We start from the raw sequence: 18,205 nt of genomic DNA on the forward strand, positions 1-18,205 counted from the left end.
GACTTTTATGAATGACATAACCCAGTTCAGTGTAGATTAGAATTTATTCTGCTGGTGAATTTCAGGATGCATAGACTGTGTGTTGACAAGATTGGATTAGCTAGGTACTTTATGAAACATCTATGGGAAAATAATCTAGTGTGAATGAAAAGTTCCTGGCACAGATGAAATTGAAATTGTTCCTTTTCTAGAGTGTCAGGTACATTTGATAAACAGATCTAATTTTTTAAAATTCTAAATGAATCTACTTAAGTAGTTTAAAATATTAGTTTATTAAGTTAGTGATTGCTCTTTTCTGACATTTAAAGTGCTTGGTAGTTCATTACAGTGAATGTATAGTACAGAATATATTAATTATGAGCAAGCAATTATAACAGTGGTGTTTAGATTCTGTAATAAAGCTATAGCTCTATTATTTTAAATTTAGAACATGTGGGTTGTTATTCCCTTAGATGACAAGGGTTAATTATGCCTCATCTTTATGTCTTTTAGAGCACTGTGTGTTGTGTGTGAATGAATGAATGTTATGGATTGCCACAAAACTTCAAAATTTTCCCTTCTAGGTAACGGTGCATAATCCAGAGAATCAAAGCTACTTGATAGCATATAAAGATTCACAACTCATTGTTTCATCAGCTAAGTAAGTTTTTCTGAAATGTCATGCTATTTATTTAAAGCATTTGGATTGACCATAAAGGAAGTGCCATTGTATCACCTTCCTCCATAAAGTACTTCTTTCTGTCAAGTTCTGTGAACCAGAAGTGGTGCAGTATAGTACGAAAGTTAGAGGAGTACAGATTCTGAAGCCAGAATAACTTGAGTTTGGATCCCAGCTTCAGAACTTCAGCCCTATATCCTTGGGCAAGAATACTTACAGGTTCCTCAGAAGGGGGGTAATAATTGTATCTACCCACCCAAGGTTGTTGTTGCAATAAAAAGAATTAGTATATGTTAATGTATCTTAAATTATATATGATATATATTTTAAATGTGTATTTTAAATAATATTTTAACTCTAAAGATTTTTAAACTATCTTTTGTATATTGTGTATAATATATATTATATACAATATATATTAAGGAGTTTTTATATATATATGTAAAGTCTAGAACAATGCTTGGCATATAGTAAACACTAAGCATTAGTCCTTATTTTTATTGTAAATGAAGTTTACTAGCTGCCTTCTACTGTTTATTTATACCTGTTTCCCCAGATCTATATGTAGCTTCCTCCATTTCACACTCTCCACCCAACTTTCTTGACATTAGGCTAATGCTGTCACTCAGTGTGTGTAAAATTTCCAAGTATGTCTCCAGTCCTGGTTCTAGCTTATTACAGCAGCTTCTTCCTAATATGTCTATTTTAGTTTTTGATACCTCTGCCCTGGTACTCTGGCCTCTAGCCTCTCCAACATAATACCACAGGGGTTTAACTTTCCCAGATTTCTGTCTTGTAAAAATAATCCCAAACTCCTAATCTGTGTGATCCCTTGTCTTTGGATGTATGTTCAAAGTCCTTAGTATAGTATCAAAGGTCCACTACAGCCTGACTCAAGTTTATCTGTTTTTTAAGTTCTTATTTTGGAGAATTTCAAACAGAGACAAAAGTAGACAGTAGTTTGATAAACCCCAGTGTACACTTCATGCAGCTTGAATAATCATCAAACATTGGCCAGTCTTGTTTCCATGTATAACCCTATCCATTCCCCCCTCTACATTATTTTGGAGCAAATTACAGATTTCATCCATAAATACTTGAGTATATAATCTCTAAAAGAGGACTCTAAAAAATATAACCACAATACCATTTTCATCTCTTAAAAATTATTAATTGCTTAATATTATCATAAATCCAGTCAGTATTCAAATTTTCCATAGTCTCAAATTTCTAATAGTCTCTAGTTCCCAATATACTTGTTTTTAAGTTTCCCCTCCATCTCTTTAAATTTTGTATCACAGTTAGTATCCTTAAGGCATGTGTTGTTGTTTTGTTACCATGTTTTACCCTCCCTCACCAAAGAGTATTCTTGCAAGTTAAATCTATTTCTTATTTTTAAAATGTCTCCTGTATACTTCATGACCCCTGACAAATGGACTTCTAAAAGGAGGTTAGGAACCTTTGCGATTAGGAACTTGTGTCAGATGTCTTAGAAGTGGCAGTAGACGTCAGAATTGGATGTTTGTGAAAGACTTTTTGAAACTTTCAGTAGAACCCTGATAAATGCAGGGATAGCATATTGAACGATTAAATGGTATACCCTTACTGTTCTGCCCTCACCTCCCAACAGATTTAGCTCAGTGCTACTTAAGGCAGTTAACAGTAACGGCATGGTAATTCTGGCGAACATCCTCAAACATCTAAACAAATTATTTTAGGTTAGACACGAACACCTTCCTCACTAGAGGATGTGTTTTAAGGAGCAGCTAGAGGGGGATTAGGTATAGTACAGTTTTCTTTAAGGGTTTTGTGTGGTATATAATACTTGAAGAATCAACTGACAGAGTCAGCTTACCTCATTCTCTCATAGACTTTTTAAGTTAATGGACTTAGTGATTTAAAGAGAGTCTTGAGAAATACTAGACCCACTTAAAAATTACATTTCCTTGTTATTTTGGGTAGCATCTTGAGAGTCCTTGGATGTATCTGGTACCCTTGTATGTCTGCCAGGAGACATGTCAGTTAAATGACCTCATGTTAAAAAAAATGATTTGCTTTGATGTTTATGAAGTATTTAACATCCATTTACATAAGGTTATTATGCAATGTTAATATAAATAATATACTTTACTTGCTAAAAGCTTACATTCTAAAGGAAAAACATTAAATCAAATTCAGAAGTGTCCAGTGTTAGCTTTTAAAGGTTTTACCTTGTTTGGAGTGGGGTAGTGGTAGTTCTGTTATGTTGGAGAGATTGGTAGAACGGGGGACAGCTGTAGGTAGTATAGTTATAAACTTCTGCATTGACTTTATAATTTTAACTTTGCTTAGAAAAATTTATATTATCAGGTTTTCCCAAAATAAAATTGAGCACCTGGTGTGATATCAGACATGTTTGGTACATGACTGGATAGTTGATATAACTTTTGGGGTAGAAAAAAATTAATTTGGCAGCATTTATGACAGATTTATCTTTTTTCTTTGTGTGTTTTAAAAATATTTATTTATTCATTGGCTGCGTCGGGTCATAGTACTGGCACGCAGGATCTTTAGTTGCCGCATGCATGTGGGATCTAGTTCCCCGACCAGGGGTTGAACCTGGGCCCCCTGCATTGGGAGCACGGAGTCTTACCCACTGGACCACCAGGGTGGTCCTTATGACAGATTTAAAACATTAAGGTCGAAGTAGGTAGAAATTCTTAGTGTAACTATTTTAGTTTAGCATAATAGTCTGTATTTTGTCTTCTCTTCAAGAGCATTACAGCATTGTGAAGAATTGATTAAGCAGTATAACCGTGCTGAGAACAGTATATGCTTACCTGACAGTAAGCCTCTGCCTCACCAGAATGTAACTAATCACGTGGGCAAAGCAGTGGAAGACTGCATGAGAGCCATCATTGGGGTGCTGCTCAATTTAACTAATGATAATGGTAAGTCATATTTTCTACATATATTCTCAATGATAGATTGTATTACATGTTTAAGAAAGTTAATCCCTTTTTTTTTTTAAACTCTTTTGTTTGTTTATTTTGGCTGTGTTGTGCCTTTGTTGTTGTGCATGGGCTCTCTAGTTGCGGTGAGCATGGGCTACGCTTGGTTGCAGTGTGTGGGCTTCTCATTGTGGTGGCCTCTCTTGTTGTGGAGCATGGGCTCCAGGTGCGCAGGCCTCAGTAGCTATGGTATGTGGGCTCAGCAGTTGTGGCTTGCGGGCTCTAGAGCGCAGGCTTAGCACTTATGGCACACGGGCTTAGTTGCTCTGTGGCATGTGGGATCTTCCTGGACCAGGGCTCGAACCCATGTCCTCTGCATTGGCAGGTGGATTCCCAACCACTGTGCCACCAGGGAAGCCTCTCCCTTGTTTCTTGTCTTGATGTAGTGATTTTTAAATTGCCATCATGTAGTTCACTTATTCATGTATAGATTTAACTGCTTTTAGGAGTTGATATTTTTAGAACCAGCTTGGTAGCTTGGCTCAGAAATATTATAATCAACAATGTATTTTAATAAAGGAATAGCTATACTTTTTTTTCAAGATACATGTTTTTAACTTTTAATATTCATGTTAGTAAGTATTGGTTGTCATAAAGAATCAGTAACAATTTTCATACTCTTCCCATTCTCCGTTTTAGAATGGGGCAGCACCAAAACAGGAGAACAGGATGGCTTGATTGGCACAGCGATGAACTGTGTGCTTCAGGTTCCAAAGTACCTACCTCAGGAGCAGAGATTTGATATTCGAGTGCTGGTGAGTTGAAGTGTGACTGTTTCAGAAATGAGTACTTGATCTATTAAGATGATAAAAACTTCATCTTAGTTTTGGATTTAAGCACCAGTTGTTTAATATGTTGTGGGTTTCAACTGATTCCTTATGAATATACCTCTTATTGTACAAAAGAGAGCTATGAAGGGCCCTGTGTAAAAATAAAAAGTATAAGAACTAAAAGTGGTGACTTTTAAAAGTGGTGAAATCTTTGTTTGAGAAGATCATATACTGGTTTTTAACCACTTTGTAGATGGTAGAGCACTGATTAGTTTTTTGGCTGCCAGTAAGAGTTATGTATATTGTGTTCATTTGCTTTTAATTCTTCCCTGTGGTAACATGCATGTTTTAATTTTTATAGGGTTTAGGTCTACTGATAAATCTAGTGGAGTATAGTGCTCGGAATCGGCACTGTCTTGTCAACATGGAAACATCGTGTTCTTTTGATTCTTCTTTCTGTAGTGGAGAAGGAGATGATAGTTTAAGGATAGCTGGACAAGTTCACGCAGTTCAGGCGTTAGTGCAGGTAAGCAACAATTTAAAACCGAACACTTTCAGTTTGTTGCATCTGTCCAACTTCTTGATCAGTTGCATCTTCTCTCTCCCCCCCTACCTCCCCTCCCCCTTTCTCTAACTCTCACCAGTTCTGTGAGAGGTACACTGGGTTAGAATGTATACCATTACTTCTCTGCTGACTGTTTTCAACTACTATAATCACTTGTTAGACATTGTTAGCAAAAAGCAGAAACAAGGCATATTTGTTTATGAATCAAAGGTAGATTATTAACAACAAATTAGGAATTAAGTTCTAGCGCTATCCTGGTTCAAGTCTTCCAGCATTTACTTACCGGTCTGATCTGTGCCCAGGACTGTGTGCAACTAAATATTGGGACGTACTTTTCAAAGTATAATTTCCTGGCTTAGGAATTGTGTCAGAATATGTGTTTTAAAATTGATGTCTCCAACTCGCTCCACCCCAAAAACCAAACACTCCCTCTCCCCTCTATTTATACTCCCCCCCCAAACCGTATGTGAGTTTTTGTTTTTTGACAATGCTGGGCATTACAGTTTTTACTTTTTGCCAGTTCCTAGCTACCTTTGTAATTTTCTTAAATGACAATTTGTACATGTTCACAAGTGATAGAGAACCATTCTTTTCATTTTTTTCTGAAGCCTTTACTAACCTTTAATCCTTTTGGCCTTTTTGAAACTAGAAGTGCTTGAACTGTGTCTTGAGGTAATCTTCAACAACTTGGATCTTTTCCTGAGTCATAACTAGAAGTCCATCATTCTCTTTTCAAACATTTTGATCTCAGGACTTCTCTATACTCTTAACAATTATTGGGAACTCCAAAGAACTTTTGTTTATGTGTGCTTTATCTATTGATATTTACTAAATTAGAAATCAAAACAGAGAAAAGTGTAAAATACAGGCACTCATTCTATTAACCACTGGAGCAATAACATAATCACATAGCATGTAGATTCTGGCACACTCCACCATACAGTCATGAGAGAATGAAAGAAGTCAGTTGACCTTTTAATATTCTTATGAATGCAGTTTTGACTTCACCAACTCCCTGAAAGGATCTTGCGTTCCCCTAGGGATCCTTGAACCCAATTTTAAGAAATATTGTTTTATATAAAGCTTAAATTTTATTTTCTTAAGGGTATTAAAGTTTACATACCACTCTTGTATATACTCAGCAAGTTTTTGAGATCTACTTGGCATTTAGTTTTCAGGTAGTTGTCATTAGTAACTTGGGATTTTCTCCAAATCGTATCAGCAAATATATGAAATGCTTTCTGTGCATTCAACACTGTATCAGCACAGGGAAGTAAGTGAAGGCAAAAGATTTTAGTGTGTGTTCCCTTTTAGACTTTTTGGTGTATACTTCCATTGACAATTGTACTTCCATTGTTTGTTTTTAATTGAAGTATAGTTGATTTAAAACGTTGTGTTAATTTCTGCTGTACAGAAGAGTGACTCAGTTACACATATACATTCTTTTTCATATTCTTTTCCATTATGGTTTATCCCAGAACACTGACTATAGTTCCCTGTCCTGTACGGTAGGACCTGTTGTCCACCCATTCTATATGTAATAGTTTGCATCTGCTAACTGTAAACTCCCAGTCCATCCCTCCCCCACTCCCCTCCCCCTTGGCAACAAATCTGTCGCTGTATCTGTGGGTCTGTTTCTGCTTTGTAGATAGGTTCATTTGTGTCATATTTTAGATTCCACATATAAGTGGTATCATATGGTATTTGTTTTTTTCTTTGTGACTTACTTCACTTAGTATGATAATCTCTAGTTGTAAAAAGTATGGAACACTTCACGAATTTGTGTGTCATCCTTGTGCAGGCGCCAGGCTAATCTCTCTATTGTTCCAGTTTTAGTATATGTGCTGCTGAAGTGAGCACTGTACTTTTTTTTTTTAACATCTTTATTGGAGTATAATTGCTTTACAATGGTGTGTTAGTTTCTGCTTCATAACAAAGTGAATCAGTTATACATATACAAATGTTCCCATATCTCTTCCCTCTTGCGTCTCCCTCCCTCCCACCCTCCCTATCCCACCCCTCTAGGTGGTCACAAAGCACCGAGCTGATCTCCCTGTGCTATGCGGATGCTTCCCACTAGCTATCTACCTTACGTTTGGTTGTGTATATATGTCCATGCCACTCTCACTTTATCACAGCTTACCCTTCCCCCTCCCCATATCCTCAAGTCCATTCTCTAGTAGGTCTGTCTTTATTCCTGTCTTGCCCCTAGGTTCTTCATGACATTTTTTCCCCCTTAGATTCCATATATATGTGTTAGCATACAGCATTTTTCTCTTTCTGATTTACTTCACTCTGTATGACAGACTCTAGGTCCATCCACCTCATTACAGATAGCTCAATTTCGTTTCTTTTTATGACTAATATTCCATTGTATATATGTGCCACATCTTCTTTATCCATTCATCTGATGATGGGCACTTAGGTTGCTTCCATGTCCTGGCTATTGTAAATAGAGCTGCAGTGATACATGACTCTTTTTGAATTATGGTTTTCTCAGGGTATATGCCCAGTAGTGGGATTGCTGGGTCGTATGGTAGTTCTATTTTTAGTTTTTTAAGGAACCTCCATACTGTTCTCCATAGTGGCTGTATCAATTTACATTCCCACCAACAGTGCAAGAGGGTTCCCTTTTCTCCACACCCTGTACTTCTATTGTTAATAATACTAGTTGAGATTCACTTCTGAGTCTTTCTCTGAAAACTGGCCTTTTACTTTCACTGGTTCTTGTTTATTTGTTTAAATTTCTTTTAAAGAAGCTATGTTGCTTTCCCCCAATACTATGTAGCTTTATTCAGTGTCCTTCCTTCCCTCCTTCCAGTTAATTTATCCAGACTGCTTAGGTTTAAAGAATTTTTAACTCTTTTAATTTTAACCTTTAATTTGTAGTTTTTGCTTGAATTTCCTGTCAGTGTTATCTAAATTAAGGGAAGGAGTTAAGATTTTCATTCTTAAAAACAATGTATGCATCATCAGTAGATTGCACTTGATTGAACCCCAGTGGCATTTATATTTTTGTTTTGGCCTTCAGTTGGATGTAGAGTGAAGGCTTTTATTGATACTTACCCTTTTTACCAAACAGCATGTTTCTTAGAGTTAGTGATGTTTAAAAGCAAATAGAGCCTTATATTTGGGTACATACATGTTGGTTGGTGATCCTTTTAATGATCTTCAAAAATGATGTTTATCAGCTATTCCTTGAGCGAGAGCGAGCAGCACAGTTGGCAGAAAGTAAAACAGATGAATTGATCAAAGATGCTCCCACCACTCAGCATGATAAGAGTGGAGAGTGGCAAGAAACAAGTGGAGAAATACAGTGGGTATCAACTGAAAAGACTGATGGTACAGAAGAGAAACATAAGAAGGAGGAGGATGATGAAGAACTTGACCTCAATAAAGGTAGATTTATTTTGACTGGTGTATTAAAAAAAAGTAATGTGGTTTTTTTCCTGCAAGACTTTCTTTTAATTCATGTGTTGTAATAATCTTGCTATTTTATGGCCTCTCTAGTTCAGTGCAGACAAGCTTTGCTTTTTCATAGTTCTTCTTCATTGGCTTCCTAGCAGTGAGGAAGGTATATGTGCAGTGTGGGGGAGGTTTGCTTTTCCTCCCTGGTTCGTTCTTTACTCATCTGTAAAGAGAAGCAGCCAAATAATATGACCTCTAAAGGTTTTTAGAGTTTTGAAATTTTGCCCGTATTTTAAATTGGGTTGTCTTTTTTTGTTGTTGAGTTTTAGTTTTAAGAATTCTGTGTATTTTAGAGACTTGACTCTTATCAAGTACATGATTTGCAGGTAAATTCGGTGAGTTGTCTTCACTTTTTTGATGGTGAAGCTTTAAATTTGATGAAGTCTAACTTAACCTGTTTTTTATGTTGTCACTTGTGGTTTTGGTGTTGTGTCTAAGAAACCATTTCCTAACCCAAGGTCACAAAGATTTAGTCCTGTGTTTTCTTCTGAAAGTTTTATGGTTTTAGCTTTTAATTAAGGTCCCTCTTCCACTTGTGTTATTTTTTTGTTAATTTATGTGGATATCCCATCTTCCTAGCACCATTTATTGATGTTCAGCAGTTGGTTTCCTGGGGGCGTTTGTTTTCTTGTGGGGTTTTTTTTGGATGTGCTGTTATGGTTTTCTGTTTTAATACTTTCAGCCCTTCAGCATGCTGGCAAACACATGGAGGACTGCATTGTGGCCTCATACACAGCACTACTTCTCGGGTGTCTCTGCCAGGAGAGTCCAGTAAGTTCAGTGTTGTTTTATGTATCTTAAAAGGATTCCATTGCGATCACTTCACATCATTACCTAATTATTATTTATTTCCCCTCATGCTAAAAACATTTATATATTTGGTGAGCTTTAGAAGGTGCATTTCAAAGTAAGAGTATATTGGGTTTGATGAGTAAGTTCCAGATTGATGGAGGAATGATTTCACATGTCTTTGGTTGAAGTAAAAGAACATCATATAAAACCAGCACTCAACTGACTTAAGGTGGAAAAGTCTAGCCTCAGTGATATCATCAAGGACTCATAATTTCTATTTTTAAACTCTGCTGTCCTCTGCATATTGTCTTATCTTTTGCTAGCTCTCTTCATGGCCCTATGCTGACTCTGGCTATGTGTCTCATCTAGTTAAATAATGTCCAGCAGAAGAACGTGGCCTCTTTGTTTCTTTGTAAGAGCAATGGTTTCTTTTCTCTAGGACCTCTCCACACCCACTGCAAAAAGTAGACTTCCCTTTACCTTGGCCAACATTAGCTCACATGATTTTGTTTGATCTACTCACTGGCCGGGAAAATGGGATTACTCTGTGAGATTTAGATCATCATTATGTAACTACGAGAAGCATGTGAGTGTCTACACAGTTGGGCTGGATCAGCACAAAAGTGGACAGTTCTGGCTGTTCAGACAGTCTGCTTTAAAATTGGGGACGTGTGGATTTTTTCTTTTTCTTTTTTTTTTTAACATAAAGGCCCAGTAGAAGAGCCAACTTTTACCAAAAAAGAGGTTTTTTTTCCCCTTACAAGCAAGGGCATTCAGGACGCAAGAAAGAGTGGAGATGTATTGTATAGGAGGATTAGAAGAACATAATTATGATATGAAGGGCTTCTATCACCCTACCCTTATTTCTTCATTTTTGCCATTGAGTTTTCTGCATTGCCCTGTATCTGTCTGTCTTAAGTCCTGTGCATTTTTCTGAATCCTTCTTGTTCATCTCTTCCATATTTATATTATAGACAAGCTCAGATCTAAATGCACAGTGGCCCACTTCGTCGTGGCCCTTGCTGGCACAGCTGCTTTCAGGATCAAGACCAGAGTTCTTACTGTGGCTCTGGAGTCTCTGCAAATCTTTATTCCTTTTCCTGAATCTCTTCAGCTCAGCTCTTTTCCTTATTTCCTTAAAATCTGGAGATTTAAGGACAAATGAGAAACACATACCAAGCAAAGGGAAGGAGGAAGACTCCCCCCTTGCCTCCTCAAAAGAAAAAAACAATGGGTATGCTATTTAAATTTAAAGATTTTTAGGTATTGTATTTTGTATACACCTGGTTTCAATCATGTTCTTTCTTAAATAATCATTCTTAAAATTAACTATCAGGTGTGATTTATTTAGGGCCATCTTTCCCATGTTAATAATTTCCTATTTGTCTATTTCTCTCCTGTCTCTAAAGAGATAAGTTCCTTAGGTTGTAAACAATATTGTGAATTCATAGAGCCCAGGATGTCTTTGTTGCCTTGGGAATCATTATGATTAACCCCAAAGAGCTAGCTGATGCCACAAAATCTGAAAGAAACTGGTTTGCCCAATGTTTAAGTGGAGGAGAGACAAGAAAGCAGGTGGTTATATGCAGTTAAGTGCTGCTTTATGGTAAAGGACAACATGCTTAGGAAGCGCAGGAGACTCTGGTGTCATTTTCCATTACCCACTATACATCTTGGTGCATTGCAATGGTCAGTCTTCTCTCTGGTCTTTCCGTCCTTGCTGCTCTTGACACTCTTCATTCCTGAAATCCTGCACACTGCCACCATAGCTGACTTCCTTAAGAGCACATCTGATCATGTAACTCCTCTCTCATCAGTCTTTCCTGACTCACCATCATTTAGGGAATGATGACTTTGTTTACTGCTGTAAGACTCCAAACTTAAATGCTTCTCCAATTTTTATTTCTTACTTTAAATTTTATTTTATTGAAGTATAGTTGATCCAATATTTAAATCTGTCATACCCTGTGGGCACTTTTTCTAAATTTCCCAAGTAGGCCATGCCATTTCACACCTTTTCTTTTTATACCTGCTGCAAACTATTTAAAAATAAATGCTCAGGGACTTCCCTGGTGGTCCAGTGGTAAAGAATCCACCTTTCAATGCAGGGGATACGGGTTCGATCCCTGGTCAGGGAACTAAGATCCCACATGCCATGCAGCGCGGCCAAAAAAAAAAAAAAATTGCTCAGGCTCTCCTTCCTATGCCTCAGCTACTTATTATGTTGTATTCTGTAGTGTGTTGATAGGAAGGGATTTGATTTGGGTTGTTGAGGGCTTTCACTCAAAATCTAGGATCTAATCATTTATTCTGAATGATAGAAGTACACTTTTCTATTGAGCACTCTTCATAGACAACATAGCCACTGTTCTTCCCACCACTGTGCTATCATGTCCCTTTCCTAGAAACTGGTTAAAGATGTTATTAAATCCAGCATTCCTTTACCTCTGCAGTTAGTTACCATAGCTATTGCCCTTATAACATACTCTCCACTTTTCAGTATATTTTAAAATTATAAGTATTTTAAAGATTTTAGCTCCAAGATCTAACTCAGTAGCAGTTAAAGTTGGAAGGAGGGGATTGGTTGCAAATTTCCTAAGAGATAATATGTACTCTTTCCTCCCCTGCCTCCATCAACAAAAGTCAAATCGGAAGCTTCCCACTTCCTCCCCATCTTGTGGCCCAAAACTCGGGACATTTTTTTGTATGTGCTTTTTATTATAGGTGAGCCTCCTTAGAAGAGCTATGCTTAAAGCTTAAAGCATTTAAAAAATATATTGAAATAAAACAGTTTTTAAAGCAGGCCATCTATTTTTCTTACAACAAATTGGTTTATATATAGTCTGGCTGCTTCTTGGTAATAATGGAGGGAAACATTTTAATCCTCTCTCCTGGCATTGCCTACATTTTCCTTCTCATAGATAATATTACATTATCTTTGGAAAGATACAGTTAATTCCTAGCCTATATAGGAACACTAAGAATTTTCTTTGATCTTTTTCTTTGTATTCCTTAAGCAGCTTTTTGGATACATTCTAAGTCTGTACTCCTTCCCTCTCCCTCCATCTCCACCACCCTTCACCCCCCCAACACACACATTCAACAGTGCATTTTGTTATTTCAGGCATCTTTCTGTGCATTTACAAAAGTAAACATGCACACGTTTCTTTGTAGCCTTTGTCAGCTTTACCCTTTTTCCTTTCTTTCTGAGAATGGGATAGAGTAGGGAATGGACACACACACTTACAGAATTAAGGAGTGTGGAAAAGGAAATCACATAGGTCCTTGAACTACTATCTACAAGGAGTTCAAGGACCTTGTAGAAGTTTGAAATAGGGTGTGTGTGCCAAAACCAACAACACAGTGCAAGGTTCAAGCTTATGTTTTCTGTCACCTGATCAGTGTTTCCATGTTTCCTCAGATCAATGTGACCACTGTGCGTGAGTATCTGCCAGAAGGGGACTTTTCAATAATGACAGAGATGCTCAAAAAATTCCTGAGCTTCATGAATCTTACTGTAAGTGGCTTCTATTGCAGCTTCTGTGGTTTTAAATATGATACATTAATGACAGTAGAAATACAAATATTTGGCCATAGTGAATAGAAGCAAAAAAAAATGATTCTCTTAATAATCGTGTTCTGTTTCTTTAAGATAACTGAATTATTATGGCCAAATATATTGATACTGTATTATCAAAGCCACAATTTAATCTGTTTTGATTCATAGTGTTTGTTTGGTTTAGTAAAGCTAAAGAATTTAAGCTCTGATTCAATACGTTTGAAAATTTGATAAATATTAATTGTTACTTTCTCTCCCCCGCCCCCCGACCTCAAATCCTCCCCTTTTCAGTGTGCTGTTGGAACCACAGGCCAGAAATCTATCTCTAGAGTGATTGAATACTTGGAACATTGCTAGCTGCTTTACCTTTGCTTCAGGTGCTCGGTAATGCTGGAGCTATTCTTAGACAAAGAAAAGTCACGAAAGAAGTCCTTGAAGATATACCAAGAACATTCATCAGTATCATTCATATGTGGATTTTTAAGGCCACCTGATTTCTTCTTCGTCATGCATTCTGCATTTGCTAAATGACAGTTACTACATCAATCTGCAACTATCAAAAATGAGGGAAAAGGTTCAGGCTGTTAACAGTTCCACACAGTATTTAAACACACTTTGGCAGAATTTATACTCTCCCCTTGTTTTCTTGCTTTTATTCTGGGCAAGTTTTAAGGGGAAAATTTGTGCTGCTGTTAGTGCAACTGCTGTGTATGTTGAGCCACTGTTGTCATGCCAGCCAGGTGCAAAGGCAGCTTAGCTACTGAGGTATCGAATGTTCTGGGGACATTCTAGACAACAGCTTAGCTCCTTTTTCAGGCTCATTTGCTTTTGCTTTTTTGTTGAATGATTCCGATCGTAAATAAAGCTTTTAATAATTTTGTGAATTTTTTTTGTTGTTGTTCCCTGAACTACTGTCTATATTTAAAATTAGATGGAATCCAAAGACACAAGGGATTAATAGTATATTTTTTTATTCTTGATTTGGTTTGGGTTGTCAAAACTATTTTTCACCTTTGAGACCATGACCATATTCATTATCATATCATAATGAGTCATAGCTATAGACACAAGAAAACAAATAACAGTTTGAGGGAATATAAGATGATGTGCCCTGTTAAAAGGATGAAGCAAAATAGACAAACCCAGGGTAGTTTACCCTTAATGTTAGGGGAGGCTCTTGAAACATGATTAAGTTTTGAGGGAGAACTCTCTAGATATATTTTCTAATGTTCAGTACAGTAAATATAAGTAAGCTAAAACACCAATGTAGAATTCATGTTTCCAGATAACATGTATATTCTTCTATAAGAGTGACAGGATCAAATGCATAAACGCAAAGCCTTAAATTGTTGGTTTAGAGAAGATCCTTTTTTTCATTCAGATTCTTTTAGTTCATAGAACAGTGTGTTGTTTGGAACACACAAAACACATTTTATGTATTTAATTTCACAACACTGCAAATTTTTATTATATTAATTATTGTTCAGACCACTGGTTAATACATTTTTTCTTTTTTCTTGATCAGGCCTGAATACAGGCTTTCCAGAGATTTCGTTTAATACATTAAAATACCTTTCAGGTAGTTATGTTTCTTCATTGGATTTGTAAAACTTGAAGCCATAAAAATATTAGTTTGGTGTGTATTGGGGAAAATAGCTGAAAGTCTAATTTTTACCCATTTAGACTTTGTTATTTCCTTGTATAAAGTGACAAATTGGGGCTCTTGGATCAGTGCCACCTGTAATGTTTTTTAATGCAGTGGCTGCCTTTTATTGTCTTCCTATTTTTGATAATGCAGATTGTTGGGAAATCTATAAGGAAGTAACTGATTCCAGTCAAATTGTTTTCTTCTTCCTCCTACCCACCCCAAACCCCACCCATCACCTTTTAAGAGCATAGTATGCCAGTGTAACTTGGGAAAGATTGAGGTTGTATTTGCCCTGAGTATAAAAGCTAGCTTAGCAAACTATTTTAAAAGCTTATTGGTAAATGATATCCATAAAATTGAATTAAATTATTTTAAAATACACTGATATTTATTACTCATTGGATTTAGGAAGAGATTTTTAGTGTTGATCAAACTGACTTGTGGCAGATGGTAAGGGTTATCATAAAACATTTGGATGAGAACAATCAGGGCGAACTACATTTTTCTGTTACACTGGTAATCATTTGAGAATTGATTTACCTCAGTGTTTAACAGTTTTTTTGTTTTGTTTTTTAAATAATAACTAATTGTCAAGCACTGACAGAGATGCAGATTTTGGTGGGGAGTGGTGGGGGAGAAATCACCTCACCAGCCGCAGTGCATTTGTGTGTTTTTAACCCTCAGAGAACTCTGCATTTTAGGGTACTTGAGGCTGACTTGCAAATTAAAGTTTTAAAGTAACCTTTTTTTCCATTGTAAATATTTCTGTAAATACTATCAATCGGAAATTAGAAGGTAGAGTACTTTTTTGAATCCAATCCTATTTTTATTTTATACAGTATTTCTCAGCTGTGATCTTTGGAGCAAAAGCCAACGGCAGGAAAAAACTAGTTTGTACCAGTTTCATGAAGTATGTCTTTGGGTTTTTGTAAATAATTTTAACTCAAATAAAATTGCTACTTTCAATACACATGTTGTCTTTAACATAAATCTATTGAACTATTTTGGAGGAGGAAGTCTCACGAACTTGATATAGCCAACTAATGGGAAACATGATGTGTCACTTAAGTGAGTTTCACACTTTGAATATGCACATAAAAATTTAACCAATTTTTGTTAAACACTATATCTCCCCATGTTTTTAATAATATCTGAATGTAATGTCAACTGAGCAACTCACGTATTAGGGATGGTAGTTTTCTGGTTGAGTAGTCATGCCCTCGGTGTGTTTATTAAGTTGCTTTAACCCTTTTGCTCCTCTGAATATGACCCAAGACTTCTTTGCGTTTGAGTTTTTAGAGCTGCTTTTTAGTTTTTCAGTTTTCTTCTTAGTTGACAGCCTTTAAGTTTCCTGCATTTACTCAAGTGGGTTCCTCAACCTCTCCTCAGTGCTTTTAACTACAAACCTAGATGAAAGGATCTGTCCTGGAAGTTCCCATCTACTTTTCCCCTCTTACCCACATAGAGATAGTATATAACCTGTTTAAGAGTGCAGGCTAAGGATACAGAAAGATCATAAAAAAATGCATAAATTTTGAATATTAGTGATGTTTATGGACTTTGAATAAATTCCTGAACTTTTATTCTGTTTACTCAGCCAGAAATGGGGGATAGTACTTAACCTCAGTGTTGTGAAGATTAAGATGGTACATGTGAAGCATTCAGTGTTTCAAACAGGTCTTGGTAAACAGTAGCTTTTATCAAACAATTTTGTTTTCACTCCATCAGGAAATGGAAGAACAAATGTGAAGAACAATTTTAAACACCTGGGATAATACCTTTTCATATCACTGTGGGTATTGGGTTTGGGTTACTTTAAAGGCAAATCTCTAAAATTGTTGTTTCAAAACATATTATTAATATCTTGGTAGTGACTAATAAAGCAGGGGAAAAATGGAATAAACTTAAGTAATCATTAAAATGTTTCAAATAAGATTTTTCCTTACATTAGAAGCAAGGACCAGAAGAAGTTTGCACAATTCACTGTCAGTTAATTGGTATCCTGATACTGGATGCATAGATAATTTCATACAGAAAGTCTTTAAACTGAAGAAAAAAATTGAATAAATACTGTTGAGTGTTTTGGTCAAACCTCTTATTTCCTTAGCTTCTGTGTTTGCAATTTGAACACTCCAAAGGCCGTGCACTGGCTCAGGGAGCAAAAATAGAAAACCATACCTGTACACCACCTAGATTAAAAGGACCTGTCTGCCAGAGTTGTATAAGGAGACTATGGGTAAATAGAACTATACTGTTACAAGGCTTAGAAATCTTAATGTAAAGTAGTGTAATACTTAGTAGACTGAAGTCAATTAAAGATGCCTGTTATAATGCCTAAAGCATCCAGTAAAAAGTAATGCAAAAAGATAACAGCTGGAGCCCCTTACAGGAATCGAAGTCAAACACTGGAAAATATTTGATTAACCAAAGGTAGGGAAAGAGTAGCAGTAACAAAAACTGATGAGAAAAATAGAAAACACATGTAAGTAAAAAGCAAAAACTGCTTTCCTCCTAAGACAGAAACAAGCCAAGGTTGTTCACTAAATCTAATGATACCAGTAATTATTTTAAATTATTTTAACACTCCAATTAAATGGCAGAGATTGTCAAATTGAAAAATGAAGAGTCACACAATAAACACAAATATACAAATAATTTCAAAGAAAATGGATATACAAATAGTTTCAAAGAAGATGGATGGGAAAAGATACATTGTGCAAGAATTAATCATAAGAAAATTGGAGTGATTAAAATCAGGCAAAGTAGACTTTTAAGACAAAGGAATATTAACAGGTCTAAAAAGCATTTCATAATGATTAGGGAAAGGGAAAAATCTGTATCAGTAAGAAATAACAATTATGGCTATGCACCTAGCAGTAGAACGTTTAAAATGCACAGCAAAAACTGAAATTAAAGGGAGTGTCTACTGAAGAAAAACAACCTAAAAGTTGTGAGTTAAGTTTTATTTGGGGACCTTACTGAGGACTATAGCCCGAGAGCGTCTCATATAGCTCTGAGGAACTCCTCCAAAGAGGTGAGGGTGGAGCCAGAACACATAGGAGTTTTTGCTGAAAAGAACATGTAGTCAAACATTGAAAGATTACTGCTGATCACAAAACCTTCAAGCTAATGGTTTTAGTGCTTTTCTGTGTATGGGAAGATGCAAGAGTCGGCTCACAAATCATTCCTTAGATATGCATCTTAACTACCTAAGGGCCAGTATCCAGATCACAGAATCTTAACTTTTTTCTTCCATCCTGAATTCCCCTCAGGGTATGCCTTCGTGGTGGTGGGGAGAGGGGGTGTGCAGTGGCTGAGGGCAGGCAACATTCTTTTTCCACAGGAGAAATAGATATAGTCACAGTAACAATTTGATATTTTAACACCTCTCAGGAATTGATATATTTTACAAATCTGTAAGAAAAGAAGATCTGAATGACAATATCAACTACCTTGACCTAACTGACATTTGTGGGACATTTACACCGAACAGTTTTTCCAATGCATGTGAAACTTACCAAGACAGACCACACGATGGTGGTCTCAGTGAATTTCAGATGACTGAAGCCTTGATCACAAGGAATTATATCAGAAGGCAATATAGTACAATATCTAGAACATAATATTTGAAAATTAAATACACTTCTAAATAACAGATCAGAAAGGAAAACTAGAAAAAAAAATTGAACTAAATGACAAAATACAAAAAAAAATTTGTTGGATGCAGATAAAGCAGTGCTTAGAGGAAAATTAGC

At 36.2% G+C, this 18,205-nt stretch overlaps 1 protein-coding gene and 1 non-coding gene across 3 annotated transcripts in view; one reads left to right on the forward strand and one right to left on the reverse strand.

The window, feature by feature from the left end:
• The window catches only part of WAPL (WAPL cohesin release factor), a 75,756-nt gene extending 62,070 nt beyond the window's left edge, over positions 1-13,686 (forward strand). For both annotated transcript variants that reach the window (XM_065894204.1, XM_065894205.1), the window contains exons 13-20: positions 564-640; positions 3,413-3,588; positions 4,288-4,403; positions 4,780-4,944; positions 8,175-8,382; positions 9,134-9,222; positions 12,665-12,760; positions 13,094-13,686. In XM_065894204.1, coding sequence (XP_065750276.1) covers positions 564-640; positions 3,413-3,588; positions 4,288-4,403; positions 4,780-4,944; positions 8,175-8,382; positions 9,134-9,222; positions 12,665-12,760; positions 13,094-13,159 — 993 coding nt within the window. In that variant the 3' untranslated portion in view covers positions 13,160-13,686. The remainder of the gene's footprint in view (positions 1-563; positions 641-3,412; positions 3,589-4,287; positions 4,404-4,779; positions 4,945-8,174; positions 8,383-9,133; positions 9,223-12,664; positions 12,761-13,093) is intronic.
• Positions 6,740-6,843, reverse strand: LOC136136763 (U6 spliceosomal RNA). The gene has a single exon (XR_010656696.1). It is a non-coding gene; the product is annotated as a U6 spliceosomal RNA (small nuclear RNA).
• Positions 13,687-18,205: the final 4,519 nt, after the last annotated feature.

The sequence above is a fragment of the Phocoena phocoena genome, chromosome 16 (genome assembly GCF_963924675.1).
Source record: "Phocoena phocoena chromosome 16, mPhoPho1.1, whole genome shotgun sequence".
Lineage (NCBI taxonomy): Eukaryota > Metazoa > Chordata > Mammalia > Artiodactyla > Phocoenidae > Phocoena > Phocoena phocoena.